This window comes from Oculina patagonica, chromosome 1 (assembly GCF_052425735.1).
Source record: "Oculina patagonica isolate OP01 chromosome 1, crgOcupat, whole genome shotgun sequence".
NCBI classification, from domain to species: Eukaryota; Metazoa; Cnidaria; class Anthozoa; order Scleractinia; family Oculinidae; genus Oculina; species Oculina patagonica.
The window spans coordinates 43,078,326-43,104,525 of NC_135758.1; the positions used below are offsets into that span (position 1 = coordinate 43,078,326).

The 26,200-nt window shown below is 39.8% G+C and overlaps 3 protein-coding genes and 1 long non-coding RNA gene across 5 annotated transcripts; 1 reads left to right on the top strand and 3 right to left on the bottom strand.

The window, feature by feature from the left end:
* Positions 1 to 3,387: 3,387 nt before the first annotated feature.
* On the bottom strand, positions 3,388 to 9,277 carry LOC144632406 (large ribosomal subunit protein uL18B-like). The gene is made up of 8 exons (XM_078491056.1): positions 9,159 to 9,277; positions 8,925 to 8,994; positions 8,683 to 8,798; positions 6,685 to 6,819; positions 5,652 to 5,854; positions 4,801 to 4,978; positions 4,155 to 4,243; positions 3,388 to 3,550 (listed from the first exon to the last, which is right to left on the bottom strand). Exons 1-8 carry the CDS (start codon positions 9,159 to 9,161, stop codon positions 3,424 to 3,426), a joined length of 921 nt encoding a protein of 306 aa, XP_078347182.1. The 5' UTR covers positions 9,162 to 9,277; the 3' UTR covers positions 3,388 to 3,423.
* Positions 9,278 to 9,529: 252 nt separating this feature from the next.
* LOC144632038 (caspase-8-like) lies at positions 9,530 to 19,622 on the top strand. Of its 2 annotated transcripts, XM_078490653.1 has the most exons (5): positions 9,530 to 10,029; positions 12,165 to 12,323; positions 15,733 to 16,557; positions 17,193 to 17,433; positions 18,942 to 19,622. In XM_078490653.1, exons 1-4 carry the CDS (start codon positions 9,633 to 9,635, stop codon positions 17,405 to 17,407), a joined length of 1,596 nt encoding a protein of 531 aa, XP_078346779.1. In that variant the 5' UTR covers positions 9,530 to 9,632; the 3' UTR covers positions 17,408 to 17,433; positions 18,942 to 19,622. The 2 variants fall into 2 exon arrangements, with proteins under 2 accessions (XP_078346779.1, XP_078346774.1); XM_078490648.1 differs by lacking the exon at positions 18,942 to 19,622 and having other exon boundaries at positions 17,193 to 18,487.
* On the bottom strand, positions 19,521 to 26,181 carry LOC144632808 (uncharacterized). The gene is made up of 3 exons (XR_013566948.1): positions 26,115 to 26,181; positions 19,744 to 19,782; positions 19,521 to 19,647 (listed from the first exon to the last, which is right to left on the bottom strand). It is a non-coding gene; the product is annotated as an uncharacterized LOC144632808 (long non-coding RNA).
* Positions 21,418 to 25,665, bottom strand: LOC144632573 (trimethylamine monooxygenase-like). The gene is made up of 2 exons (XM_078491250.1): positions 25,252 to 25,665; positions 21,418 to 23,502 (listed from the first exon to the last, which is right to left on the bottom strand). The coding sequence occupies exons 1-2, from the start codon at positions 25,632 to 25,634 to the stop codon at positions 23,238 to 23,240; spliced, it is 648 nt and encodes a 215-aa protein (XP_078347376.1). The 5' UTR covers positions 25,635 to 25,665; the 3' UTR covers positions 21,418 to 23,237.
* Positions 26,182 to 26,200: the final 19 nt, after the last annotated feature.

Consider the following 26,200-nt stretch of genomic DNA (forward strand, 5'->3'; position numbering starts at 1 on the left):
GCTAATGCACACGAGCAGACCATTATTTGTAGGCAGTTATTTGCTGATCACGTGGTGGGCTCTCGGCCAATGAAAAGGAAGAAAAAATTGCATCGAATGATAAAAATTAATATTTTGCCGACACGTATCAGAAAACTGGGGCGAGGGTAGTGCATGAGGCCTCACGGTTAGGCGGTTTGAAAAGTGTCCGTTGAGAAAGTTGTGGCATTCTACGGTCAGCCTTCCTCTTCCTCAGCTACACGTTACGTTGTTCAGATTATTTTATCTGTGTATTAAATTGCTACTTTTGATTTCTTTTGTAGAATTGTTGTAAACCTTAAAACCCCAAAAGTGGCGCCATGGCAATTTTAGGGTTTACATATACGTGTCCGGCTGTGGTGCATGAAAGCTATTAGTTATATTTTCTATTCATCATTCCTGTATCCTATTGATGTGTCAATAAATGCTTATCTTGGGCTTGGCTGACCAACGCGCCAGTGCCTCAAAGCGGCGTTGTGTGTTTTATTGTGTAGTGAAGGCAAAACAGAGACTGGTCAATAAGTACCAGGAGGGGGAGGGGGGGGGGGTCTTCCAGAGCAGTTGGAAAAGTGGTGGCACGAAAACTTGTGACCCACCCCTTCTTTTAGGCTCACAACTGACTGACCCACCCCCGAAAGGGGGTTAAAAATTACATGACCATCCCCCTTTGGTCAAAAATTCATTATTCTGTAAGGGGTTGGAGGTTTTTTATTTGATATCAGCTTTTGTGATTCCCTACATACACCACCCTAATTTTCCCTGATGGACACTGCGGTTCCATATACGTCTATTTCTATTTCTTAGCACACCAAAGAAGGATGGATAGGATAGGATGGATACTTTATTAACGTGAAATAATAAAGGATAAATTTCTTACTCCTTATAGTAGTCTTTTTTTAAGTTTTGACATAATTGTGAAGTCCATGGAAAAATTTAGACACAAACATATGCGAAAACGGGAACTACGTAATTGCGGGCCCAAGAGAGGCCCGCAACCCTAATCTTGACAGTGACCAGCGGATTGCGTATTACGCGTGCGCGCCACGATTTTAAAGGCTATCTGCAAACCGGAAGTTGAAAATTTTGTTCTTCCACTAAGAACGATCGGAATGCAAAAAATGTGTCAATCACGACAGTTTGTCGTAACACCGGAAGAGAAAATCTTTTCTACAAGAACGATTTTCACATAAGATCTAGGCTTCTGTCACATGGAAGATTGCAAACATTACAATTTGCAGACTTGTTTTACGGGTGTTGCTTTTGCGAAAATTTGCTCTGATTGTATCACGCATAAGCCACGGCAAAGCGAATGATTACAACACCGGTTATTCTCGAGAAATTCGTTACAACACTGACAACATTGCGAGTTTATCGACCGAGGAAAATCACATCTCAATTCACACCGCGTGCTCGACTACAGTTCACTAAACAGTCAATCCGACAAAAAACAACTCTGACTGGTTCGCAGCCGGTTGGCGGCAATTAAGCGTGATTTATCATTAATCGCGCCACGTTTATAAAAGGCGAGCACAACATAGCGAGTTTACCGACTGAGAAAAATCGCATCTCAATTCACACCGCGTGTTCGATTACACTTCCCAAAACGATAAAAACATGCATTCCTTGCGTTACGCGTTACTCGGGATAATTGTCTTTTGTCCATAATTAATTCATCGATCGACACTGCCATCTAAAATTACGCACTTTCGCACCAGTACCTTTTCTAAGTGCGTCAAGGCCCGCACTTTCTAACCTGTGGTTACCACTAGTATTAATTCATAAACAATTATTGAAGAGTTCATATTTTTATACAGAAATTTGTAACAGAAACTGTCTATAACCACTATAACTCTTATTTGCAAAGAGTTTACTGGTGAAAACCAATCAATTTATACTGATATAAATAAAATGACCCTTCCCCCACGTGTAGATCAAAACTACATAAACCACCCCTTTTCGAGGCCTCAGAAACTGATGCCCCGCCCCCTTTCTGCCCCAACCGGTCTATTCCGCGAAATGGCAAACAAGGAAGTTTCGTTTCTTTCCAAAATTTTCTGGCGGAATGGACCAAAAGGTCGTGTTCCATTTACATTTCAACCACATACTACCACTACTGGAATTTTGTGTAAATAGTTAACATCCTGGGTTTCAAATCTCCCTGGCCGGCGACCAGATCGAGTGTACACACGGCCGAAATTGGCTTGTACGGCCGGAGGAGTGGTGTACAAGCCCTGGGCTTATACAACTGCGTAAAAGGTTCAATTTTGGGTGGGCATATAAGCGGAGGGGCTTATATCCGGGAGGGCCGATAAGCGGAATGAAAAAAACGTTTCAAAAAGAGCCACGGGAGTGTTGGTCGAAATACGTTTTGAAGTTAAAAACCCATAACAAAGCATCATTTAGCCTTGTTCAGTACTGTCATCCGGCAGAAAGGGGCTTATAATCGGATGTATTTTTTTTGTTTTCAGGTAGATGGGCCTATAACCGGGAGGGCTTATAAGCGGGGAACGGGGGGGGGGGGGCTTATAAACGGAATTTTACGGTATATAGGGAGGCTCCGCCGAAAAAGGGTTCCTTTCAGGCTGTAGGTAGACTGTAGGTATATAATAGGGTAGAGATTCCACGAGTTAGAGTATAGAAAAGGGTAACAAGATAACTCGAACAGATCGACATATAGACGGTGGAACCATCTCCGGCGTAGGGTTTCTTCAATTCACGACTCAAGCTTGATGTCTCCACTCCAAGACCCTTGGGGCAATTGTTGGAACATCGATGGGAGGCGGCTGTATTCGAAAGCTTAGCATTTTCGGTGCGGTGACTGAACGTTCCGATTTTTGTTATGGCGTGGAAGAGTTGTAGATTCTCAGGAGACTCTAGTCATGCATTGTTTGCTATAATTTAACATCAGTCACCCGTTGACACTTCAACGGGCTCAGACACCTCGTCTTAATTTGGTCAGCAGGGCTTTGGGTATGTGAACAAGCACTTTAGGGAGCCTGGTCAGTGGCTACGAGTATGTAATTTAGATTGCTTGGAACTACAATCAAAAACATGATTGGAGTCTTCATCAATGAGTCAAGGATTAACGAATGATGGCAGGAAGGAAAGTTGAAAGTCTTTCTGGGAGCTGGTCTTATACTGCAAGTTTGCCTGCATGTGGTCAATATGCGACTATGATTTTTTCGCAGGTGACATTTTGTGTCACAAACTTTTTGCAATTTGCATACTTTCTAAAACTGGCACTTTTCTTGCAGTGATCAAAGATCTCAAGCATGAAATGTAAGCTAGCAAGACAAGAGAAGCGAGCCATGCTAAACGAAGTCAAAGCTACATGCCATAGCTATCAAACCAACACTCAGACTACAAACGTTCATTTTGTAAAGTTAATTTATTTGATTGACTAGCTCATTCGTCGTCGCTGCCCTCCTCCTCCTCATCATCATCATCGCCTCGCAGCTGCTTTTTGAAGTATGCCTTCTTCTGAGCAACACGTGCCTTGCGTTGTTGAAGGGACATCTTCTTGCGGTTGAACCTAAAAGAGAAAACACAATTGTGAAAAACAGAAATGCTTGTAGCTGTACAGGGAAAATAAATGTACCATATTTACTCGAATAAGTGCGGCGCTTATTAAAAATTTGGACATCAAAAAGAATCTAATTTTTTACAGTAATCGAAAGATCTTTATATTGTCAATATTCGTCTCTTTCTAAAGAGAGAAGTGGTGCTAGCTGTCCTGGCAAAGTTCGCGGCCTTCACGACATTTAAAGAACTACTGTACGTATTGTAAGAATGTTGGATAGAAAAACTAATGTGGGAGAGGTAAAACAAATCACTTTGAACTGCAAAACATCGCTTTCAATGAAAAGATTTGCTTTCTGGTGCTGTCTTTAGTTAAACAGAATTCCTTGAATTTGGGGCGCTTATTCGGGGGTGGCACTTATTAACTTTTTTGTCCCAAATGCGATGCTTATTCGAAGACGGCGCTTATTCGAGTAAATAGGGTAACTACAAAACTGTAAGGGATACTGTTGCCAAACTCTCAGACCAGACATCAACCCAAATGCATTCAAACCAGTAAAGGACACTTAGATGATCTTTCAAGTTTGGGTCGGAAAATGTGAAAAGGCAAGGCCTACCTCTTAGGTTGTACATCCTTCTTGGCAGCTGGCTTGGCCTCAGGATCCTCACGAATGGCAGCATGGGCCTTCTTGTATACCCCCTCGATCTATGGAAATAAATTCATCAGATTCTAAATACTGTAAGACAAAAATTATAACCATCTTTGCAAAATTGTAGGCAAAAAAGGCAAGTGGCCCATACTACTGAACTAGGGGGGTACCCAACCCCCAGATGGATGCTAGTTAGTGGAAAGGGGTACCCCACAGCATTTATTTGCTGGTACTCTTTCTACACCTAAGTGGAAAGAGGTATGTCTTGCCCAAGAACACAACACAGTGACCAAGGGTTTCAACCCAGACCAGTATGCTAACCATTAGGCCCCTGCATCTCCCACAGTTCACAAAATAGTTTTTTCGTTTTTCAGCTATAAAATTTTCAAGTACAAAAAAAAAATGCTCTGCACTTTTAAATGAGTTCAACACTCCAAATTCAAGGTAGCAACTTTAAAATTAAGCCTTTCATATAAATGTCAAGTTCTGGCTTGTAGAAAATTGGTTCAGGCTAGTGAAATCAAAGCTGTCACTCACTATGCTAGTTTGCAAAAAAAGTTAGTTTCATGGCCTGCAGTCACAGTATAAAAATAATTGTCATCATCATTATCACCTGATCTGGCTCAATGCCATTCTTGATGTACTGAGAAAACTGTTTCTTGTATGTTTCCTCGTCTTCATCCCTCAACTCCTGCATGTATTTGGCAACATTTTGTCCAAAGATGTGGTTACGGTGGACTTCCGCACTGAATTCCTTGGACTCGCTATCATAGCCAGGGAAGCGCTTCATGCTGTGGATAGCAACAAAACAAATATTACCAACCAAGAGTTCCACAATCATAAGGTATTCAAAACAATATCCCAAAACCAAAAGCCAAGTTATCACTCTGAGCAATCACAAGACACAGACAATCTAGCAGGGCTGCAAATAATTTTTTTCACTTGAACCAGCCCTCCAAGTTTTTTTTTTTTTCCTTAGTGGCCACTTGGCCACCAACTGCTCAAGTTTGGTAGCCAGTGAAAACTTTAAGTCGCCAAATTAAGCTCACGCTTTCAATCCTCCTTCTCAATTTTAGTCGCCAGGCTGGTGACTTTTGTTCCAATTTTGTCGCCAGCTCCAAAATTTTAGTCGCCATGGCGACTAAAATGGTCTTAACTTGAAGGGTTGTTAACGGACATATGTCCTACTAAGACACCATCTTGGTTGGACAAAACAAAATTGTGGTCAGACATCACCAAAAACAAAAGGTTAAATTTTATTCATTGTTGCCGTAAAATGATTTTTGTTATTTGCAGCCCTGATCCAGTGAAACAATCCAAACTTAAGCAAATACATGTATTAAGCATGGGAAAGCATGAGTGAGCAAGTCTGATCAGGCTTGGTTGATTGGTTGACAATGTGGCATAGTAGAGCAAAACCAAATAAAATGCAAAATACTTTGGGTGCTAAAGTGAAAAACATACCTGTGAGGGATGTCAAGGCCCCCATCAACAGCTCCTTTCAGAGCACCAAACACCCTTGCCCCAGTGGTGGTCCTGGCAAGTCCCACATCCAAGAAGGCCCTGAAGGCACCAGGAGATCCATCAATGCTTTCAACATTGTACTCATCACCCGTGACCTCATCTGTTCCAGTGTAGATCTCGTGCAGTTTCAATTTGGTCAGCAGCTAATAAGGAAAACACACATTGGATGTGAGGGAAAACCAGAGCATGACATAATTCAATCAACTACACAAACAAAAACTTCTCCTTTATTGTCGTTCCTACTTTCAAAGGGAAGAAATTCCCTAACATACACGTGTAAGGAGGACACATAAAAAGGAAACGCTTTCAGCCGACTGCACACTAAAAAAATCTTTTCTTTCTCCTGTGGTACTCAGGGTTTTCGTTTGAGGCCAGAGGCCGGACGTATCGTCCGGTTGTTTCCCATACCACATCCGGTACTTTGATACCAATATTCGAGATTTTTTTTAAATTTTTTTTACTATTTTATTTTTTTTACTTAAGCATCTCATGAACTTACTGACTGGAGGATAACAAAATAAGCAATTAAATTCTTCTTTTCATTCAATATTTTACTTTTTAAAGAGAACTTGAGTAAACTCCAGCCCTGCCTGGGAAACTGATTTCTGGGTCCAGAAACGTTGGAAACGGCGTTTCTGAGTGTTCTTTTTTAAAAATTTCCTGGGAGGGCATGCCCCCAGACCCCCCTAGTTACTTGCGCCTTCGGCACGCGGAAGGCGCCTTGCGGCGCCAAGAAAAAGTTAAGTCCGGTACTTTGATAACTATGTCCGCTACTTTAGAAAACTGTCGAAAACCCTGGGTACAACACACTTAATGACTGTTCACGAGGGAAACAGTTGTAATTTTGTTTCCTGAGAATCTCAACCATAGCTGAAAATACTCTCGCTTCCTTACCTTTTTATCAAGGTATGCAATGCTGGTTTTAACTGCACAAACAAATCAGCAGAGAAAGCTACAGATTAGCTATACTTACACGACGTGCTAGCAAAAGACCAGTGCAGTACGCTGCAGCATAGTTGGTCAACCCGACCTTGACGCCATAACGGGGAAGTTCATGTGCATAAGCTGCACAAATTATAACATCCCCTTCAAGTTTGGCGTACGCTATCTGCAAAGCAAACAGTGTATAAACAATAAGCAAAGTTTTTTATACTGAGGGAAGAGGAACCACTTTTGATTTGAGTTATCAGGAGATTAGAGATATCAAGGGTTGGAGAAATTGGGACTTCACTGTATAGATTACACAAAATTTAGATTAACGAAAATGACAGTTACACAAAACTTTGCACAAGTCTTAACAAAATTACACTGTATGCATACACTTTATGACGAATATATGCAGACCGCACATTTTCATGTACATGTATAATGAAGACACAACAAGTCAGGCAATATTTAAAAATAAAAATAAATCAATCAATCAGGGTTGCACGTAACAGTCTTCGACTGACAAACCTATGGCCCTCGGATTCCCGATCGAATTGAAAAAATAAATGCTGCGTGACATTTTATTTGGTGTAAGTACAGCTGGGCCTGGTTGTTCAAAGTGTGGATAACACAGTCCACCAGACTTTGGTTGTTCAAAGGGTAGATAATGCCATCAACTGGATAAATTAAATGACATGTAGTAGTGTTGACACAACAATCTACACTACCCAGTGGATAGTAATCTATTCACTGGATAACATTATCCATCCTTTGAATAAGCTGGGTCAGACAAATCACAGTTCAGTGGATATAAAGTCATGGCAAAACCAACGAAAATGGACAAAGCTGTCTTGATAACACTGTCCGGTGGATTATCAATCCTTTGAACATATAGGCCTTGATTCCTGGCTGCATTCTGTACAAGTTACCCCAAAACACAGCGTGTACCTTTGCCTTTTTTGCTACATTGGGTATTATGTTTTGAAAATTATTTTGGTGCATAAACTCCACAAGGAATTCTCCTGGGCCCTGATGTTGTCGGGGTATCCAATCAAACAAAATCAAACCAAAAATCAATCGAACCCAATCGAACACCAATCGTTCGATTGGGTTCGGTAATCGAACAAAATCGAACATCTATTTTGCTGTGAGTTCGATTTTCGAACCAATCGAACCAATCAAACATAATCGAACACAATCGAACTCATCGGGTTCGATTTTGTTTGGAACCTTCCTCTTGATAAGTAAATCACGCAGGACTAATCAAAATCAACTTTTACCGAATGGAATAAATATAAAAACGTCCAAATATCGAACTGAATGTCAATGTTTAGTAAAATACGGTAAAATAGCTGAAATGCAATATTGTTTACATTTCTATATCAGAAGGAAGGATATGGTTTCTGCCCTGCTTTTCACCGTTACACTCAAACAGAAGTTGCACCATTTCATTCACTGCAACACAGGCAGTTGTGTTCAATATGTTAAGAACACACACTTGGCAAAATTTCTCCCAACCACGTGGCAGACTGGTGTGCCCGTGGCTATTGTGCAGACAATCGTCCTATCCCGGGGTATGGCGAATCGCCAAAAAAGGATTAGGGGAACAGTGCACCGTACAATATGTACGCAGTATAAACAAACAGGAGTTCGGTAATCGAACGTTCGATTGAGTTCGATTGTTGCTTGTTCGGTAATCGAACGTTCGATTGAGTTCGATTGTTCACTGTTCGGTAATCGAACGTTCGATTGAGTTCGATTGACCAAATTTTATTGTGAGTTCGATTATGTTCGATTACCGAACCCAATCGAACGATTGGTGTTCGATTGAGTTTGATTACCGAACGTTCGATTGGATACCCCGGGCATCAGTTACAAACTGTTTATAAAACAACTGAGACTTCAAAACAATACATAAACACAGAACCACTTGTTTTCCAATATACATCTCTGCGATGTTTGAAATAAATTTGTGCAACAAGTGGTTTGCTGCCTGTATAAAACATACAGTGATACACTGTTCAGATTGTATCATTTTACAAACCTGGCAAATTATGTCCTTGTTCGTGAAGCGAACAACAAAACGATACTTGGGCGTGTTGTACTTGTTCTTATCCTGGGTCACCAGACGTTTGCGGGCAAAATAATCAGTTTTACCCTCTGGAATAAAAATGTACAAACCGCCATGTGACTGTGAATTTTCTAATATAAAACGCAGATTCGCCGGGCAAGCTTACAGATAGTCAATCGAAAAAACAGAGCAAAGGCCAAATAAATATAACTAACCTCGTCTTCTCTTGAATTTGACCTGGAAACGCTTGAAGTACGCTTTGTTCTTGATTACTTTAACGAATCCCTATTCGAACAAATTGAAATCTTATCAGACCGGAGTTCGAAATCGATAAACTTCATCCCTAAATATCTAAGCCATCTCAACATCTCTTTGGTAAAGAATATAATCAGAGAAACTTAACATCATTTATTTAGTTATTGGTTACTTTCTTTTTATTCAAATCTTACCATTTCTAGGGTTAAAAAAGGGAATTTTTAGGACACCTCAGGTAGCATCGGCTGGAGGCTGACAAAAATCAGAGAGGAAGGAAAGACGCGGCGCGCGGGATTTCATGGGATTGTAAATACGTCGTGACGTCACACCGGAAGTTACTTTTTGTAAAAGATTGCGTTCCCAGAATTTTTTTATGAATGAATAAGTGCAATTGTCTTTTAAAAAATAGGAAAACATTAAAGCTTTCCTACTCTGCGCTGTACAAAGTATACAAAAAAGAAAATTACATTTCTCACTGTATAACTGAAACAAACGCAAAATATGAAAAGTACGTGATGCTTTTTTTAAACAATGACGTTAAGTCTAAGGAGAAGTCCCCCGAACCAGTCCCTGCTCATACTTCCGGGAAGCCAATATGGCGGCAATCGAAGAGTAAGCGAGCAAGGAGGTAGCGGCAATTTCGAAAATTCGTCGCTTTTTCAGGAGAAATGGCTGCCTCTTCTGAAACTAATCGTATCCTGTTAAGGATTTCTAACGAAATGAGGGCACAGGACCTTCAAAATCTAAAACATTTGTGCCATGGACGCATACCATTGGGTGAACTTGAAAAAGCGCAGAGTTCGAGCGCCTTGTTCCAAAAAATGCTTCAGAAGCGGTTGATCAGCCCAGAAAATTTGAGTTACTTAGAGGGCTTGCTGAATCAGATTGGCAGAGCGGATCTAGCTGGTAAGATTCAAACGAGTGGACGAGATGTCACAATGCAAACAGAGAGCGCCCTGTCAAGTAGTTCAGTGGATAGGAATTATCGAGCTTTCCTGATGAAACTTAGTGACGAGTTAACAAGAGACAACGTCGAATCACTAAAATTTGTCGCAAATCTGCCAGGTATGTTACTAGTAGCTCTCTTGCCTCGGCGTTTGGTTAAATTTTGGTTGTATCAAAGTAAATTAGAGCCAGTTCGGGCGCGGAACGAAATTGGTATTATTATAAAAACAAGTTGATTCTTGGAATGTGCAAGAAACTTTTTTTGGCTTTTTATGAAGCTGAAGGAAATTTACCTCAAGCTTTATTTCCTTTGCTAGCTTTTTTTTTTCTGTTTAAACTAAACATCACTTGTATACAATATTCGATCTCAGAGGAATTCAGCAATCCCTCAAGCTGTTTGTTGTGTGGGTTCATGTCCCATGCATGGGCTGGTTGATGCTGGTACAGTGTATTGTGGAAGCGGCAGGGTGGCAAGTGGCAGCCGGTGGGGGCGGTAAGGGGGCATTCTCTATGCACTCCAATGGGCTGTATTATTCCAGATTAAACTAGGCTGAAGGCATGAATTGTCTTTGAGTGATACCTTATTCTTACTAATTTTCCCAGTACTTAATTTCGCAAAAATTCAAGAGTATTAATTTTCGCTATTGCAAGAAAAATTTGAGAAAAAGTGTATTAAATTTTCCAATTTGTCAGTGTTTTGTGGATAAGTTGTCAAAGACTAAAGAACTGCTGGAAATATACAAAGGTGTGGCTCAATGTAACTACAAGGAGCCTTCAAACGTAGACTTTGGTAAGATAAGATAAGATTTTATTTACCTCTCCAAAAATGGTTTTTCAGGGCAAATTACAATAAAATGTTAAAAATGTACAACTAAAAAATAAAATCATTCTAAATATTAAAAAGGGGTTAATATTGGTGACTGTACTAAAGACGTTTTGGCCGATTTACAAGCTCGAAGCAGTAATCAGAGGAAAGGTATTATTCAAAAACAAGACAGAGTTATTTTCAAACGAAGATAGTTGCAGTTCTAAACATAATTTAAAATTTTTGCTGTTTGATTTATAGTATGGTATTAATGTTTGCGTGTTCAAATTTTGCACATTTTTTTTTCGCGCAGACTAAATTTTGCAATCATTTTGAAATCGCGAAAATCCGAAAATTAGTACTCGCGAAAATTAGTAAGAATAAGGTAGCTTTGAAACATACCAATATCCCACAAATGACTTGTCATTTTCGGAGAACATTTTGGTATACAGTAACTGACATGGGCTTTTGTTACTTTTGAGGAACTTGCACTATATAGGAAAAACAACTGTCTAAATGCACATGCAAAGTGGCATAAATTAGTAAAAAATGATGAATTCAGACTATGCGATTTCAGTAAAGAACAAAGGAAGAAATTATGTACAGAGGTTGCTATGATGACACTTTTGATTTCTTTAGTGTGGGATATAATTGCCCTCTTTTACTCAGTCTCAATTTGTTAAATTAAAATGTAAATTCAGGGCCGTACCTAGCGGGGGCAGGGAGGCAGGGGGCAGTTGCCCCCACCAGGAAAACAAAATTTCTAACATAGTGTTTGATTTTGCTGGGCTTATTCTTGTAGCAGAATAAGCTATATTGGAGTTTTCCCCCCGCAGCGGAGTTTAGCGGAGTTTGCCCCCGCAGACAAAAAAATCCTCGGTGCGGCCTGAAATTCACTTACCACAAATTGTATGCATGCATTTTTAATAAAGTCGTCATTTGTTTGTGCCATTTTGTGCATGCATTTTGACAGTTGTTTTCCCTATACAGCGCAAGTCTCTTAATGAAAGCCCTAACATGTATATACATGTACAGTGTACGTCATGCCTGTTTGCTTTAAGAGTTTGGTTCACTTACGGTGCAGCTTCTCTGCTAGATCGTCTGCAGCTGAGTCTCCACTGCCATAACAAATATCGCCTACCATATTTGCTGGAATGCGCGCCACAGCACTCTTTGAATTTTTAGTGTGAATTTTGAATTTTTTAGTATGAATGAATGTGACGCTTACCGGTATTTGAGGGTGGCAATCTGTTATATTTTTGCTCTTGTATACGGTGCTTAATCTTTGGTAGTGCCTACATGGGGTGTCACTTAATCAAATTAATACAGTAATCAGTATTCAAAAGTGCAATAAATGAATATCAAGTAAACTCAAAGGTAATTATATGAACCAATGGCTCATACAATATTTTCAATACTGAATCCCAGTGTGGTAATTGAATTATTGCAGATGGCATTGAAGAAAAAGTTCAGAATGGAAAGGATCTTTTTAAATACCTGATTCAGAGTGGAAGTCTTAGTCCATGTAATCTGGATCACCTTGCAGAGATGCTCCAGGAAGTGCATCGCAGAGACTTGGCAGAAAAGGTCAGGAAATTCCAATCAGAAGGTATGTTCCTTGCACATGGCACACCATGCAAAATAATGTGACATATTATATAGAGGATAATACATGGTTGCGCAGAGATATGAAATTTATCTTTGAGTGTTCAAATCGATAGCTCACGACTGAGCGCAGCGAACAAGTGAGATATTGGTTTTGAACATGAGAAGATAAATTTCATATATCCAAGCAACCATGTATTATTCTGTTTATTATATAAGCCTACTAATTACGATGTTTTTGACGATTTTCTGAAGATTTCCGACCATTTTCCAAAGATTTCCAAAGATTTTTAAAATGTTGTCCGAAGGTCGTACGAATGATTGCGAACATTTTCCAAACTTTTCCGAAAATTTCCGAAGTTTTCTGAAGATTGTCGAGGAAGATCCAAAGATGTTTCGACTTAATAATGATCAAATTTGGCTCATTGAGCATTGAAACACGGCAAACTCTGTGATCTGATTGGTCAAAAATGATATCACACATGTGTGGATACCATTTTTATCCCCACATGTGTGATACCATTTTTCTCGATTTGCTACCACTCACTATACCACTGCAGTTTATATAATAATTTGATTTAAAAGATTTAAGATTGGATTGCTTTCATATACATGCACACATATATCAGTCCAGATTGTCCTAATATATTAGGACAACTGTGACGTCACGGAGCTATTGTTATCGACCAAGATGGCGGCCATTTGTACAAATCGCCAAGAACAAAAGAAATCCTTTGTTTCCAGTCTCCAAACAGTGTAAATCCGGGACTTTTTTGGCGTAACAGAGACAGGAAGCGTCGGCGGCCATTTTGAGTGTTCGCTCGTTTACGTTCTTCAAGACCGCGATTAATGACGCCATTTTCCTGTTCGTTATTCAAGGTATGTAAAATCTAACCTTTATTTTTGGCATTTACCCATTTTTTACTCAGCTAGTAGTATTTTTTTTTCGATTGAAGTGTTGTTTATGTGTCTTCATGCAAAAGTCTGAGGCAGTAAACAACCCTGATTTTTAGTAAACTCTTTTTGAAAATATACCAGTCTTAACGTAAATATATCCAGGCGACTGTATTTGTATGAAACATCGGCCATTTACGCGTTAGCAGCTGTTGTTCAGCAACAATTACAGAAATGACAGGGAATTGTTTTGAGTATTGATAAAGGATATAGAAAACTTTCATGTTGCACGAATTGACCGGGTTGTAAACCTCATCTCATCTGCGGGGCATGTAACTGTATGTAAGAATTTCATCAGACAATTTGGCACTGGAAGGACTTGAAACGACCATAGGAAAGGATTAGGCTGTATTATTTAGCTCATTTGGTTCATTCTTTATAAAAACTTCCACTTGTGTTAATTATATGGATCTTTATATACCATGGCAAGTTCAAATGTGAACCAAATTGAATTTTGAAGAATGCATAATACAAACGAGATCAATCACTCTTAAATTCTCACTTGTAAAACACCAATTTGCTTGTTGAGATATTCTTACAATGTTTATCTTTGACCACTTATGGAGAGACATCACTCTTGAAAGGTTCATAGAATAATTTATTCCAAAATCCCCCTAACCACCTCCCAAAACAACCATGGTCAGTCACTAAGAGTGTGGAAAGTGGGATAAACAACAGTCTTATCTGTTCATGGACCACTAGGCTCGAACATGCATTATAAGACAGACTTGCCTATCAGCTGTTCTGCCCTATCATCCTCCATTGCAATATTTGTACAAAATTGATTAATTCTAATGTAGATGTATTTTATTTTTCGCAGGTCTGGCAGTTGCTAAATGGCAAAAAATTGATGCACATGTTTACTTAATGAAACATGAGAATAAATTTGATTTTTTCCTCTCGATCTGACTGATAGTTTTATGTTTTGTACAAGTTTTCTGGGTAATGATCATCTCCAGCCCACACCTGTTTGCATTTGTGTACCTTAAAAGTTTGAGTGTGTTGATTTGCAAAATATTTTTGTTTTACATTTGTTTTGGTGGATCTGTAAATGGATTCAAAGTACTATATTGTACCTCGTCGAGATAACCTTAGTACAACACAGCCAGATGTTGGACTGCGAATTGAACGTCCAGGTTCGAGCCCGGGCTAGTTTATTTACTGCTGAGGTAACCTTCGATGGACTAGCATCCCATTCTGGGGAGTAAAAACACGCCTAGTCCCTAAATGCTACAGATCAGAAACCAGGATAAACTCCAGTGGTATGGGCCACCTTTAACTTGGGTCAGAGCACACCTTACAGTCTTCACCTTACCTTGGAACACAACAAGCCATCCAAGCATTTTTTTATCTATGGCATATTGACTGCATGCAGTTGGGGGTAATATAAGACATGCCAAAAAAACAATACTCACAATTTTTTAGTGCATAATTATTTCAATGTCCACCAAATAGCACTCAGTTGATGTTGTAAAAAAGAAAGAAATCAGTGTATTGATACACTCCTGATGAGCTATTGTATTGAATAAATATTTTCCCTTTATGCAAGACAATGTGTACAAAGATAAAGTAATTTTTGTGGAAAATGGAGTACATGCATAACACTCCTGCATTCACAAATGTATGGCCATATCTGTGCACCCTACTCTGCCTACTGAACATTTGCATTTTGAAAAAGCTACAAATAATCACTTTTAAAACAGATTCATTTATTTTATCATTTTATTTACCAATGTAATGAGCCACAAATGCCAGAGAAAGGTTCGATTTTATTGTTCAAAGATAAATGTACCCGGGAATTTCAATAAGCTGACATGAGTGGAAAAATAAATTAACACGAGTAGAGCAATTTATTGTCGAACGTGCAAGATGTTCGATCCAATGGCAAACCAATACAAATCTGTTGTTACGGAACGAAAATATTTCACCTTTTTCAGTTAAACAAATCTTGCAGCTGTAGTGGGAAATACGGAACAATATTACTTACCCGATTATTTGATTGCATTTCAATGATTGAGACAGTTTGATATCCGAAATGGGCTATCGATCGATCGGCGCGTGGTAGTTTTCTTGATGCTCCTCGCCCTCAAGGGCAATGCTTTGTGTGATAATGTAGACTCGAGCACTGGCATTTTTGAAAGATTTCTTACAGAGAAAAAAATGAATATTTGTACTCTGCAAATATACGTCAAGAATGCGGCATTATAACTCGGGAAACCGGCGCTAAGTTTTGCGTTCGTCGCCATTTTGAAAAGCGAGGCTTTGTTTTGATACACGATCCGCGAATCAAAAGGCGGTTTCTGATTGGTCGAGAGACAAGTTGGCCGTGTCCTAATATATTAGGACAATCTGGACTGTATATGTTGTGGTTCACTTCCAAAATTTGGGGAAAATAATTTTTTACATATACAGTGTATTGTCCATGTCATTTAATATGATATATTTTTTTTAATTTTCAGGAGGTGCAATCCCCAGTGCTGGTAATGTTAATTTGCCTGCTCCACTGCAAATCAACAACCCACGCCCATTAGCTGCAGGGCAACCAACACTAGGACCATTAGTGACAGGCAAACAACCCACAATGCACCAGATGGGTGAGCCCAGACCACCAAACATACCCTTACTGTCTCCTGCCTACTTCAGCGGAGCTCAAAATACAGCAAGTGAAAGTGTGGAGCCACGATACCCTGTCCAGGCAATGACCAATCCAGCAGAAATCCTTGCACCCATGCAACAGTTAGGAGTTGATGAGGAGGAAGCGATGCCTTCATACCCAATGACAAATCGTCCTCGTGGTATTGCCCTGATTATAAGTAACGAGCACTTTCGAGGAAATCCCGAATTGAGGGACAGGCAAGGGAATGAAAAAGATGTGGAGCACCTTCGTGAGTTGTGGCAGTTTTTAAATTTCGAAGTGATAGTGAAGTCAGACCTTGAGTCACAAGACGTCTATGATGTTGTAAGAGGCATTTCAACCATGGATCACAATGACTTTGATTGTTTTGTTTGCTGCCTGCTCAGCCACGGTGCTGATGGAGGAATCTACGGCACAGACAGCATGCTGGTGGAGATCAAAGATATCACCGCAATGTTCAAGGGCGTGGCCTGTCCGTCTCTTGCTCATAAACCTAAACTGTTCTTTATTCAGGCTTGCAGAGGGCGCGATTTTGATAGAGGAGCACGCTTGCAAACAGATGCAGTTGAAGGCAATCCTGAGGATGCAATGAGACAGAATGCCGAGCCAAATGAAAGTCATTTTCTCCTTGGTTATGCCACTCCTCCAGGTAATGTTTTAATCCTGTTATGTCACTTATGACATGTTTTTCTTTTACTGCTGGCTTCTGTTTTCTGAATTTTTTTTCGTTTCTTTTTCATTAACTTTATCAGCTATTTTGATAGCAGTCCTAGCAGTCCTATTTTGATAGCAGTACTGTAGGTTGGTAGGTAAAGTCTGCATCTAGCCTAGAGGTCCATCAGGCCAGAACATGTCCCAGTTTTGGTAGCACAAAGCAGTGGTTAGCTGTAGGAGTATTGCTACTCCTACCTGGATGGGATGCTGTTGCTTTGCAGGGTTACCCCCAGTATTAAATTCACCAATTCCCATCTATACAGCTGGGCGAAGAGAGGCACTATGCGAGTAAAGTGTCTTGCCCATGAACACAATGCAGCACCCTGGCCTGGGCTCGAAGCCATACTACCCAATCTAGAAACCAGCACACAAACCATTAGGCCACCATGTCTCCATGTTTTGTTCTTGTACTTGAATAAATTAAACTTTTCCCTGAGTTATACATTCAATTATATTTAATTTCTGTTAGACCTTTATCAAGCAACCACACTCTGTTGAGCAGCTACTTGTCCATATCCCCAGTTGGCTGGGGTTTGACTGCAATAATTTTTTCCACTGATTGATCCTCAGGTTACGTCAGTTGGCGGAGCCAGATACACGGTTCGTGGTATGTTTCAAAGCTCTGCGAAGTGTTCAGAAAATATTGTGAGAGGTTTGATGTTATGACCATGATGGTGAAAGTGAATGATGAAGTGTCAGATGCGTTCACCAGGCAGGGATACAAACAATGCCCTGCCCCAGTCGTCACCCTCAGGAAAAGAATCTACTTCAACAACAACAACTAAACAACGCAAGGAAGGACATTGATTAAGTATACAATGTATAGTAGAATTCTGCTTTAAAGCTACCTAATTAACGAAGGCATTACAGCTACTGCCTTTTCTTGTCTCAAAGAGAACCTCCATCAATCATGAATTTGGTCACTATTAAGCCGGGTTTACATGGACAATTTTTATGTGACAAATATATTTGATCAGCAGCCAAAAGTTTAGTGTAGCCTGCATAGCAGGCGTCTGTGTTTTTTAGTGCATTAAAAGAGTGTGTGTGATCGTGCCCCCTCGCTCCTTCGCGTTTCCCACACGCGCGCTCAAAACTACGGTGCCTGCTACGCAGGCTAAGTTTAGTGCGCCAGTAGTGACCTTGGACAGCAGAGATACACACAGAGATATGCACGCACAGTTCCCAGTAGGAATTTGGGAGATTGGGGACCACATATGCTATTGCAATATTAATTTTATCACCTTTTATATTATGTGACAAGTCGTCTACACAAGCAATTTTCGTATGTGACAACTTTTTTGTCACATAAAAAAAAAAAAAACATGCTTGTCAACAAATATATTTGTCACATAAAAATTGACCAATTTTTCTCATCTACTCGAGCAAATAATAGGGTAATTGTCACATTAAAACTGCCACATAAAAATTTCCCATGTGAACCGGCTTAAATATGACCAGATTTTGGTGTTCTGTTGACAGTGCTTTTAACAGGGTGCAGCTGTAGAGTGTACTGTTTAAAAGTTGAAGCGCAAATTTTATGATGTGCACATGAATAACTTTTAAAACGGCTTTCAGTGCCGGGTACTGCGTGGCATTAAAAATGATGTGAAAGTATTTTTAATGGAGGTTCTCACTTGTTTGCCACAGCATTCTGCAATAGTTGAGGCCTTTTTACATCTTTCGAGTTTGACAAACTTGAAATAATACTGACTGTTTGTTTTTCAAGATTTGACACTTGGGATACTAGGATTGTTGAATGGTAAATGCAAGACTTTGCGAGACGGCAAGACTGATATATTTTCTGTGAGCCAGAGACTTCCTTAGCATTGAAAAAGGAATCAAGGCTCTGAGAAGCCCCCCCCCCCCATTAAAATGTGAGATGAGGAGACCCCTGCGATTTGGCTAAAATTTTGCAAGATGCACATTTTTTGAGGGACCATTCACCACCCTTGATACTCCTGGTTTACCTTTTTAAGCCAGTGACAATGTTATAGGCCAAAAACACTTTTTCAATGACATAAAATAATTTGAATTCACTAAAAAGAAATCCTAATAAACAAATTCAAATTGTGTTTTACTAAGTAATTAAAAAAGTGTTATCTTCAGGTTGAAACAGATTGACCAAGGATGGAAAGAGATTTAACCTGAAATGACCTACAACATCTACATGTAAATTCTCTTATTATAACTGATCTCCATACATTTCTGATTAATATATTGGTTGAGAGATTTTGTGTTGATAATCATTGAAAGGCACTTTGTCTTTGGTGATCAGAAGGTTATTTCTCATGATCTGAATGCCTGATTTTGCATTGTTAGGAGAAATCAGAAGCTGATTTACCTCGAGGCTTCCTTGTCAAAGGTTAGGTTTGGTAGAAATGTAAGCTGAAAGGCAGCCTGCCTGCAAAGATGTCGTGACTAACTGGAAGGAATTGAACGTTACACAACATGAAATGCATTTGATTCTTCTGCATTCAGTTGAGAAGTATTATAGTGGAAGAATTTTAGCTTTGCTACAGGTAGTACTAAAAATTCAAACAGGAATATACAATTTTGTCCTAAAAGTGAGGGTGGTAAAGTTTTGCATTAATCGTTAAATAACTACTTTTCCTTGTTAAAATAATGCGCTAAATTCCCATGAAACGTAATTTATCATTGATACAAAATGAGAATCAAGGTTTTAGATTACGATTTTATGGTCATCACCGTTGTAACGTGGAAGCAGGAGGGAACTGCATCAACTGCCTCCCCCCCCCCCCCCGCCCATCCCTTGACCACCCTGTAAGGTTTTCATCAAAAAAGATGATGAATTGAAACTTAAGGATTAATGGCTTAGTCAGCAAGCTTATAAAATTGTTGTTAATTAAGCGCTGAAGTCTCAAAGATAGGCTAAGCATTGTAACAATAAACCAAGGAAAATGTAATAAAAGAAAGTACTAGAAAAAAATTATTTTGTCTGTTGTTCTGTAGAGTTATAGGAATTCGCTAGCGGAGAGTCAGCAGAAATCGAGACTGGCTTGTTCTCCTAGACTGCCATAGTCCAGACCCTGAACTCTCTCTTCCGCGCGCCCTGTTCAGCCCCTATAAAAGGCGTGCGAAAAAGAGAGTTCAGGGACTGGACTAAGACTGCCAACAAACTATTTTTCAGGAAAATAAATTTCTATGTTTACTGCGGACTGAGAAAAATGCTTTTTTAATAGTTTTGATCTCAATCGACGTGGCATTTTATTATTAAGGATACCACAAAACAGACAGAAAAATGGGAACGGAATTATTTCAGCTATTTTTGCTAGAGTTTAAAACCGGAGCTGTTGAGTTGTTTGTCCCATGCTCGTGTCATGTTGAAAACTTCATCTTCATTATATGAAGTCGCATTTTATAGGCCACTGCTAGTCAATAAATTCGCCATGTACACTGATTACCATTCTTTCTTTTAATGTTCTGAGAATGTTGTGGTACACGAAGATCAATCTGTCCTCATTTATGATTGGTATATGGAGTGCACCCTATTCTTACTATAGACCTCCTAGTGACTCCTGCTTTTTTGTGTCGTTTTTGCAAAATTTACGCAGTGTCAGGTTACCCGCCTAGGGTACTCTCGTTAGTATGTAAATATGGTACATGGAGGAGAAAAGAGTCTTAAGATGAGTTTGGGATTAAGTATAAGTTGTCTACTGTCAGCTGCTCTAAGCCAGTTGCCAGGTGACCAAACGGTAAAACCAAAGGGTCGTTAATTAACTAGTCCTCGCCTCGCAAGCGAAAAAAAAACTAGTTTTGGATCGAGCGATTCTCATTGGTCTACCCCACTGAACCGCAAAATCAACGGCTGATCTTCACTGGAATACCTTGATTGCCATTGGTCAGCCCTTTGATTAGAGCAGTTTTCAATTGAGTGTCGTAAAACCAAAACCAAGGTAATTACTCTGGCCAATCACAAAGGACACAGAAAATCCAGTGAACCAATTAAAACTCGAAGCAAATACATGTAGCTGGTACGAAGCGCGGGAAAACGTGCGCGAGCAAGTCACGATTGGTTTTGGTTTTAGTTCTGATTGACCGAGAAAGTGGCGCGAGATGTTTAAACCAATCACTGAGCGTAGTGAACGCAAAACCAAAGCAAACGCAATTTACTTTCGACACTCAAGTGAAACCCGCTCTAACCTGGAGCGAGATAAATTGCTTGCTAGCTTTGATTCCTAACTATTAGTGCCAGCATGAAAGTGAGATTCGATCCCAATCACCCACCGCCACTTACGTTCGGGCGTCAGCCGAATTATTAAACATCTCGCTCACTATAGGCAAGTCTTTGGTATGTACCATATAACGTCTCTTTTTATATCATATACTTCCCTCTAAGGCCGTAAGTATCGTACATTACGCGGGGACTATTATGATGCCTACTTTTGTAGGCGGGCGCAGAGTCGCCTCACAGTTTCTACACGAAACGCCTCGCGAAGAAAACGATTAGCGGACCTTAACTCAGAAAGCATGAGGGTCTAAATGGGAGTACCTCGATAACATTAAACACTTAATTTTTTGGCTCTGTAACATGAAACAGTTAAATTTTAGGCATTTTAAAGAAACAAAAACAGCTCCAAAAAGGCCAATATTATTTTGATTTCTGAAGACTACCGAAGATGTCCGATTTTTTCGAAGAGCAGATAAGAATTTACAATACTAAAAGGCTATGAGTTTTTCGTATGTAACAATTCCCAATTTAGGCATTTTAAAAAAACAAAAACAGCTCCAAAAAGGCCAATATTATTTTGTTCAGTATATCAAGAAGTTTTCTTGTCGGCTGGTTTTGAAAAAAAAAAAAAAGCTTAAAAAAATCTTAATGACAGTAACGATACTAACGATTTTTTATAGATCACGGTACGGGCGCAAAGACATTGGACTGAACGTTTTACTGAAAGAAGAGAAAGCTACGAAAAATGAGGACCAAAGCGGTATTTTAATTTTATTGAAAAAAGACAGCTAGATTGAAAAAAGAAAGTCATTTTTACTCGTGAATGCATAATGAACGAGTATAGTGGGGAAGTTGAGCCATCCGTCCATCCTTCATCGTTGTTAACATTATGCAAATTAGGTATGCTCACGGGCGCTTTCTAAATCTCGTTTCCCTCGGCTGTGAATAAAAATACAGCTTTACAAAGGTATCATTTTAAAGAAATAAGTGTAGAAAATACTTCACCTCTGTAAATGAGAAACAATCGTTTCCCAAACGATGCAATATTGCCTTTTCTTATATAATAATAAGAAATATTATATTCTTATATAATAATCGCGAACATTCAGTGACTTTATGTAGGTGTTATTAAAAGACTGGGAAGGTTAGAGCACGACACGATTTATTAAAGGATAATCAGTAGAAGAGTAACGAAACTCTATACAAGACAGATATTTATATGATATCCGTGAAAAAAGAAGAAGAAGAAAAACGAATTTTAGCCATAGGGTATGAGAGTCGATCCCCGGTCACACGCTTTAGAATGCAGAGCCGTACCACTGAGCCATCGGTTTGCTAACCAATGAACATGATGAAAAAAGTAATTCTTATAACTAAGCGACCTGTTATATGGGGCGCTTTCCATTCGACGAAAAATTCCTGTTTGAGTTTCCGGAAAATTCCAGTGGCAAATCGAACGGTATTTTCCAACTTTTCCGGTTGACTGCACGGAAGGCAAAACAAAATTTGCATATGGTCAGGTAGTGCGTCTAATATGGAAATTTCTACGGTGCATTAAAATAATGCACTGTGGCCGGTTTCCTGCAAATATAACTCGATATTTTTGTAAATAAAAAGCATTCCGAGCACTGAATATAAACGCCATGAATGACATCGTGGCGAGAAATACAGGGACCTTTCAAAAGGCACACTACAAGCAACGAAAACGATCCCAACCCAAAAAGTTTAATGAGCAAAACAATGGCATAGCCTGCGCGCGCGTTATAAATATTTGTACATTTCAGTTTGCTGCCGCCTGCAAAACAACAACGAAAAACAACCGAGTTCACCTACATTTTTTTTTTTGGAGTTTCAAGAATGCTTCCTTAACACATGTAGCTGCTTTCAGCTGCACAAATCGCTAAATTTTCTGCCGAAGGAACTTAGGCTGAGTGTAAAATGGTAGCTTTTTCCAAAATTTCCGGGAAAGAGGACAACCTCGCAAGGTAGAGCCAAATTTTTTGAAAACAATTTCCGGGAACTTTCAGTTCCATTTGATTTTGCTTCTGGAATTTCCGGGGTTTTCGGTTGAATGGTTCGCATTTCGGAAAGTCACCACTTTCCGGATTTTCTGGAAACTTTCCCAGGAAATTTCTGTACCATTTGTCCTTGTTCCAAAATTTCCGGAATTTTTGGTCGAATGGAAAGCGCCCCATGTTCACCCTCTTTAAATAAAGTTGATTATTATTATTAATCCCTATAATGAATATTTTCCATCGATACTATACTGTTCAAAGGAACGATTCAAATATATCTAACGCATTCACGAGTAGGTCATAGACCTCTTTGATTTTGCTAATCGTGCTAGGGTTCTTCCTCCCGGATTTTTCAATGAACCCTCTACATTCTGTAGATGCTCCGAATAAATGTCAAGAATGTTTCTTCTACTAGTTGCTGTTGAGGTAGTTCTGAATGGAGTCATCGAACGCTTCCATAAATGGAGTGTCACGCACTAGCGACTTGGTTCCCGTGAACTTGCTTGTGTAGCTATGCTCTCTGTAAGTCAGGATGTCCGCCATTTTGCACTCGACCCAGGTGTGATTGATTTCCGCGGCGTCTAAGTCGAAGCTGTAGTTTGATTCTTTAACGAGATCAGCAACGTAGGCAGTTGAGTAATCTATTCCGTCGTGAGGACCATTCAGGTCGCCCATTCTGAAACGGACACAATGTGCTGTAATAAGACAACCGATTTAATATCAAAGATAACAGGTCAGTAGTTTCCAGTGCTAGTGAGAATTTTTTAGAGAGAGACTAGGGAGAGTTTGGACATACTGGGAGGCTCGTATGTAACAATTTCCAATTTGTTTCATTTTTTTCGTATTGTTTGTAATATTTAGTTCGCATTAGTGTCAGCAAGTTTATTGTCTTAAAGGTTATATTTATTGCAGTTTTCAGTGAAATGCGAACTCTGAAATTCAAAATCCAACAAACGATTGCGCTATTCGCTGCCGACAATCATAATTATGGTGACTGCCAACGAACAATGACAAACAGAAACAAACAAAATGGATCGAAATCTACCAATCACAACTGACAGACGTGACCTTTTTACCCGGCTGAAGTGAGCTTCTGGGTGCTTACCATTTAGCCAAAAAAACCGGAAATTTCGGTTGAAAGTTAAATGGAACAGCAATTTTCCGGAAATTCCGTTCGAAAATTGTGGAGTACGTTTTGAGGTATTCCTTTTATTCCGGTTGGAACGAACCGTCGGAAATTTTCTTACCATTTGAACGAATCTTCCGTTTCCAGGCCCTTTTTAGCACCTCCGCGCGGTTTTAGTCGGGTTTACAATATGGCGTCTTTATACCAATTTAGAACGTGTATGTTCACCTCGACCATAGAAATGCCAGCACTTTTTTAACAGGATAAATAAGCTGCCTGCCTCTGGTATTCCACGTTGGAATTGTTCATGTGTTCATATTTTTTCTCGGGACAGGATCTAGCTCGAACGTGCCAATTTTCACTCGACTGCGAAATTCACTCGGTGTGTAGGTGGGAACAGTTACCTTAAAATAACCTTGTATTCTTTTTAAATCGCGTCTCATGGAACAGCTGACGGCAGTATACAGCATCAGCCCATCTTCTTCGACAAAAAGTTTGTTTTCTACCTCGAAGTATTCAGCTATATCGACAGAAAACAAACCTGAATTTGGCGCTAGTTCGAGTGAGCGGGAAGGAACGCCTGGTAGAATAAGGTCGGTATATTCGGAAAATCGCTACCATTATGCAACGGTTACACCAACCGGATTTTTCTTATAAATGGTAAGCACTCTCTGTTTCCCGAGAGGTCCGCTAAGATGATTGACAGCAGCAAAAAGCGTTAACTGGTGGTCGAGGATTGAATTTCAGAGTTGGCATTTCACTGAAAACCGCAATAAATACCACAATGATGTAGATGTATGTACAAATGTCACTTTTTTGTATATAATGGACAAGAAGCAAATGCCATATGAAAGTACAGCAATGGTGCATTATCCGAAATGGCAAGGTGCATTATCCGAAATGAATTATGCCCAATTGTAGCGGCCTCGACCCCAAGTTTAACAGTTTAACACCCTACCATATGGTTCATGATACTTTTTTACAACCTCGTTCCCAGGGCTTTTCGCTTGGTAATTTGGCCCGTTCCAAATTACCAAGCAAAAAGCCTTGCCCCAAGGCTAACCCTGCGATGGATTAGCATCCCATCCAGGGGGAGAAAAAACACTCCAAGTCGCTTTATGCTCTGGAAACCAGATATAAGAGCCGGCGTTATGGGACACGTCATACGTCAGCACCGTTAGTGGCTAGGCCAGTTAGTGATAGGATGAACGGGTTTCACTGCAGAAATGGACATAAACCAAAACAGAATGATGCATTGACCGCTATTTTTAAAAGATGACATATGATCATAATTATCACCTGTTGATCCATTCTTTGCAGTCACTCTCCACGGTTTGTCTGTCTGGAAGGGAAAGTTCCCCAGTGATGTAATTTACCGCCCATTTTGCTTGTACATCGAACATAATAGAGGTATAGTGTCCCTGCATTCCAATGTACAGAAGCTTGTTGTTCCCACCATGGATCCAGCAAATGCCCTTGTAAAGTCCCGCAAGGTATTGGTTATTGCCAGGAGTCTTTAGGCGCAAGTTGTCTTCAAGAAAAGGGAAGGAGTGACGATACCCGGTACACAAGACGATGGCGTCCACTTCCGCTGTGCTTCCGTCTTTGAAATGGACGGTGCTACCTTCAATCTTTGTTAGCAATGGCCTCTCTGTTATCTGAGGAGGCCATGGGAAGCCCATTGGCTTGTGATGCCAAGTGCAAATTATGTTTGTAGCGAGCGATGTCCTCCGCGGATAAACTTGAACCTACCACAAGAACCTTTTTGTCCTTGAAGTGAGCTGCATTCCGGAATTCGTGAGAGTGCAGGACCTGGCCAGGGAATCGGTCTATACCATGAAAGAAAGGTACATTGGGGACTGAAAAGTGCCCAGTTGCCACAATGACGTAGTCAAATTTCTGGGCGGGAAATACTCGGTCTTCGGAAAGGTTTTTTACAATAACTGAGAAGTCGTCAGTGAAATCATTGTAAGTCAAGATTGCCAGTAACAATAAACCAAGGAAAATGTAATAAAAGGAAATACTAGAAAATAATTATTTTGTCTGTGGTTCTGTATAGTTAAAGGAATTCGCTAGCGAAGAGACAGCAGAAATTGAGACTAGCTTGTTTTCCTAGACTGATTACAAACTATTTTTTCAGGAAAATAAATTTCTACGTTTACTGCGGACTGAGAAAAATGCTTTTTAATAGTTTTGATCTCAATCAACATGGCATTTTATTATTAAGGACCTCGCAACAAGGATACCA

What these genes read in the sequence shown, in the direction of transcription:
- LOC144632406 (XM_078491056.1), bottom strand. An exon ending in ACAAGGACATAATTTGCCAG is followed by an intron (nt 6,820 to 8,682) that starts GTTTGTAAAATG and finishes TTTGCTTTGCAG; the next exon opens with ATAGCGTACGCCAAACTTGA. An exon ending in AAGGATGTACAACCTAAGAG is followed by an intron (nt 3,551 to 4,154) that starts GTAGGCCTTGCC and finishes TTTCTCTTTTAG; the next exon opens with GTTCAACCGCAAGAAGATGT.
- LOC144632573 (XM_078491250.1), bottom strand. Translation starts at nt 25,634, where the DNA reads ATGGGCTTCCCATGGCCTCCTCAGATAACAGAGAGGCCATTGCTAACA. An exon ending in TGCAAAGAATGGATCAACAG is followed by an intron (nt 23,503 to 25,251) that starts GTGATAATTATG and finishes TGTCCGTTTCAG; the next exon opens with AATGGGCGACCTGAATGGTC.
- LOC144632038 (XM_078490653.1), top strand. Translation starts at nt 9,633, where the DNA reads ATGGCTGCCTCTTCTGAAACTAATCGTATCCTGTTAAGGATTTCTAAC. An exon ending in ATTTGTCGCAAATCTGCCAG is followed by an intron (nt 10,030 to 12,164) that starts GTATGTTACTAG and finishes GAATTATTGCAG; the next exon opens with ATGGCATTGAAGAAAAAGTT. An exon ending in TGGTTATGCCACTCCTCCAG is followed by an intron (nt 16,558 to 17,192) that starts GTAATGTTTTAA and finishes ATTGATCCTCAG; the next exon opens with GTTACGTCAGTTGGCGGAGC.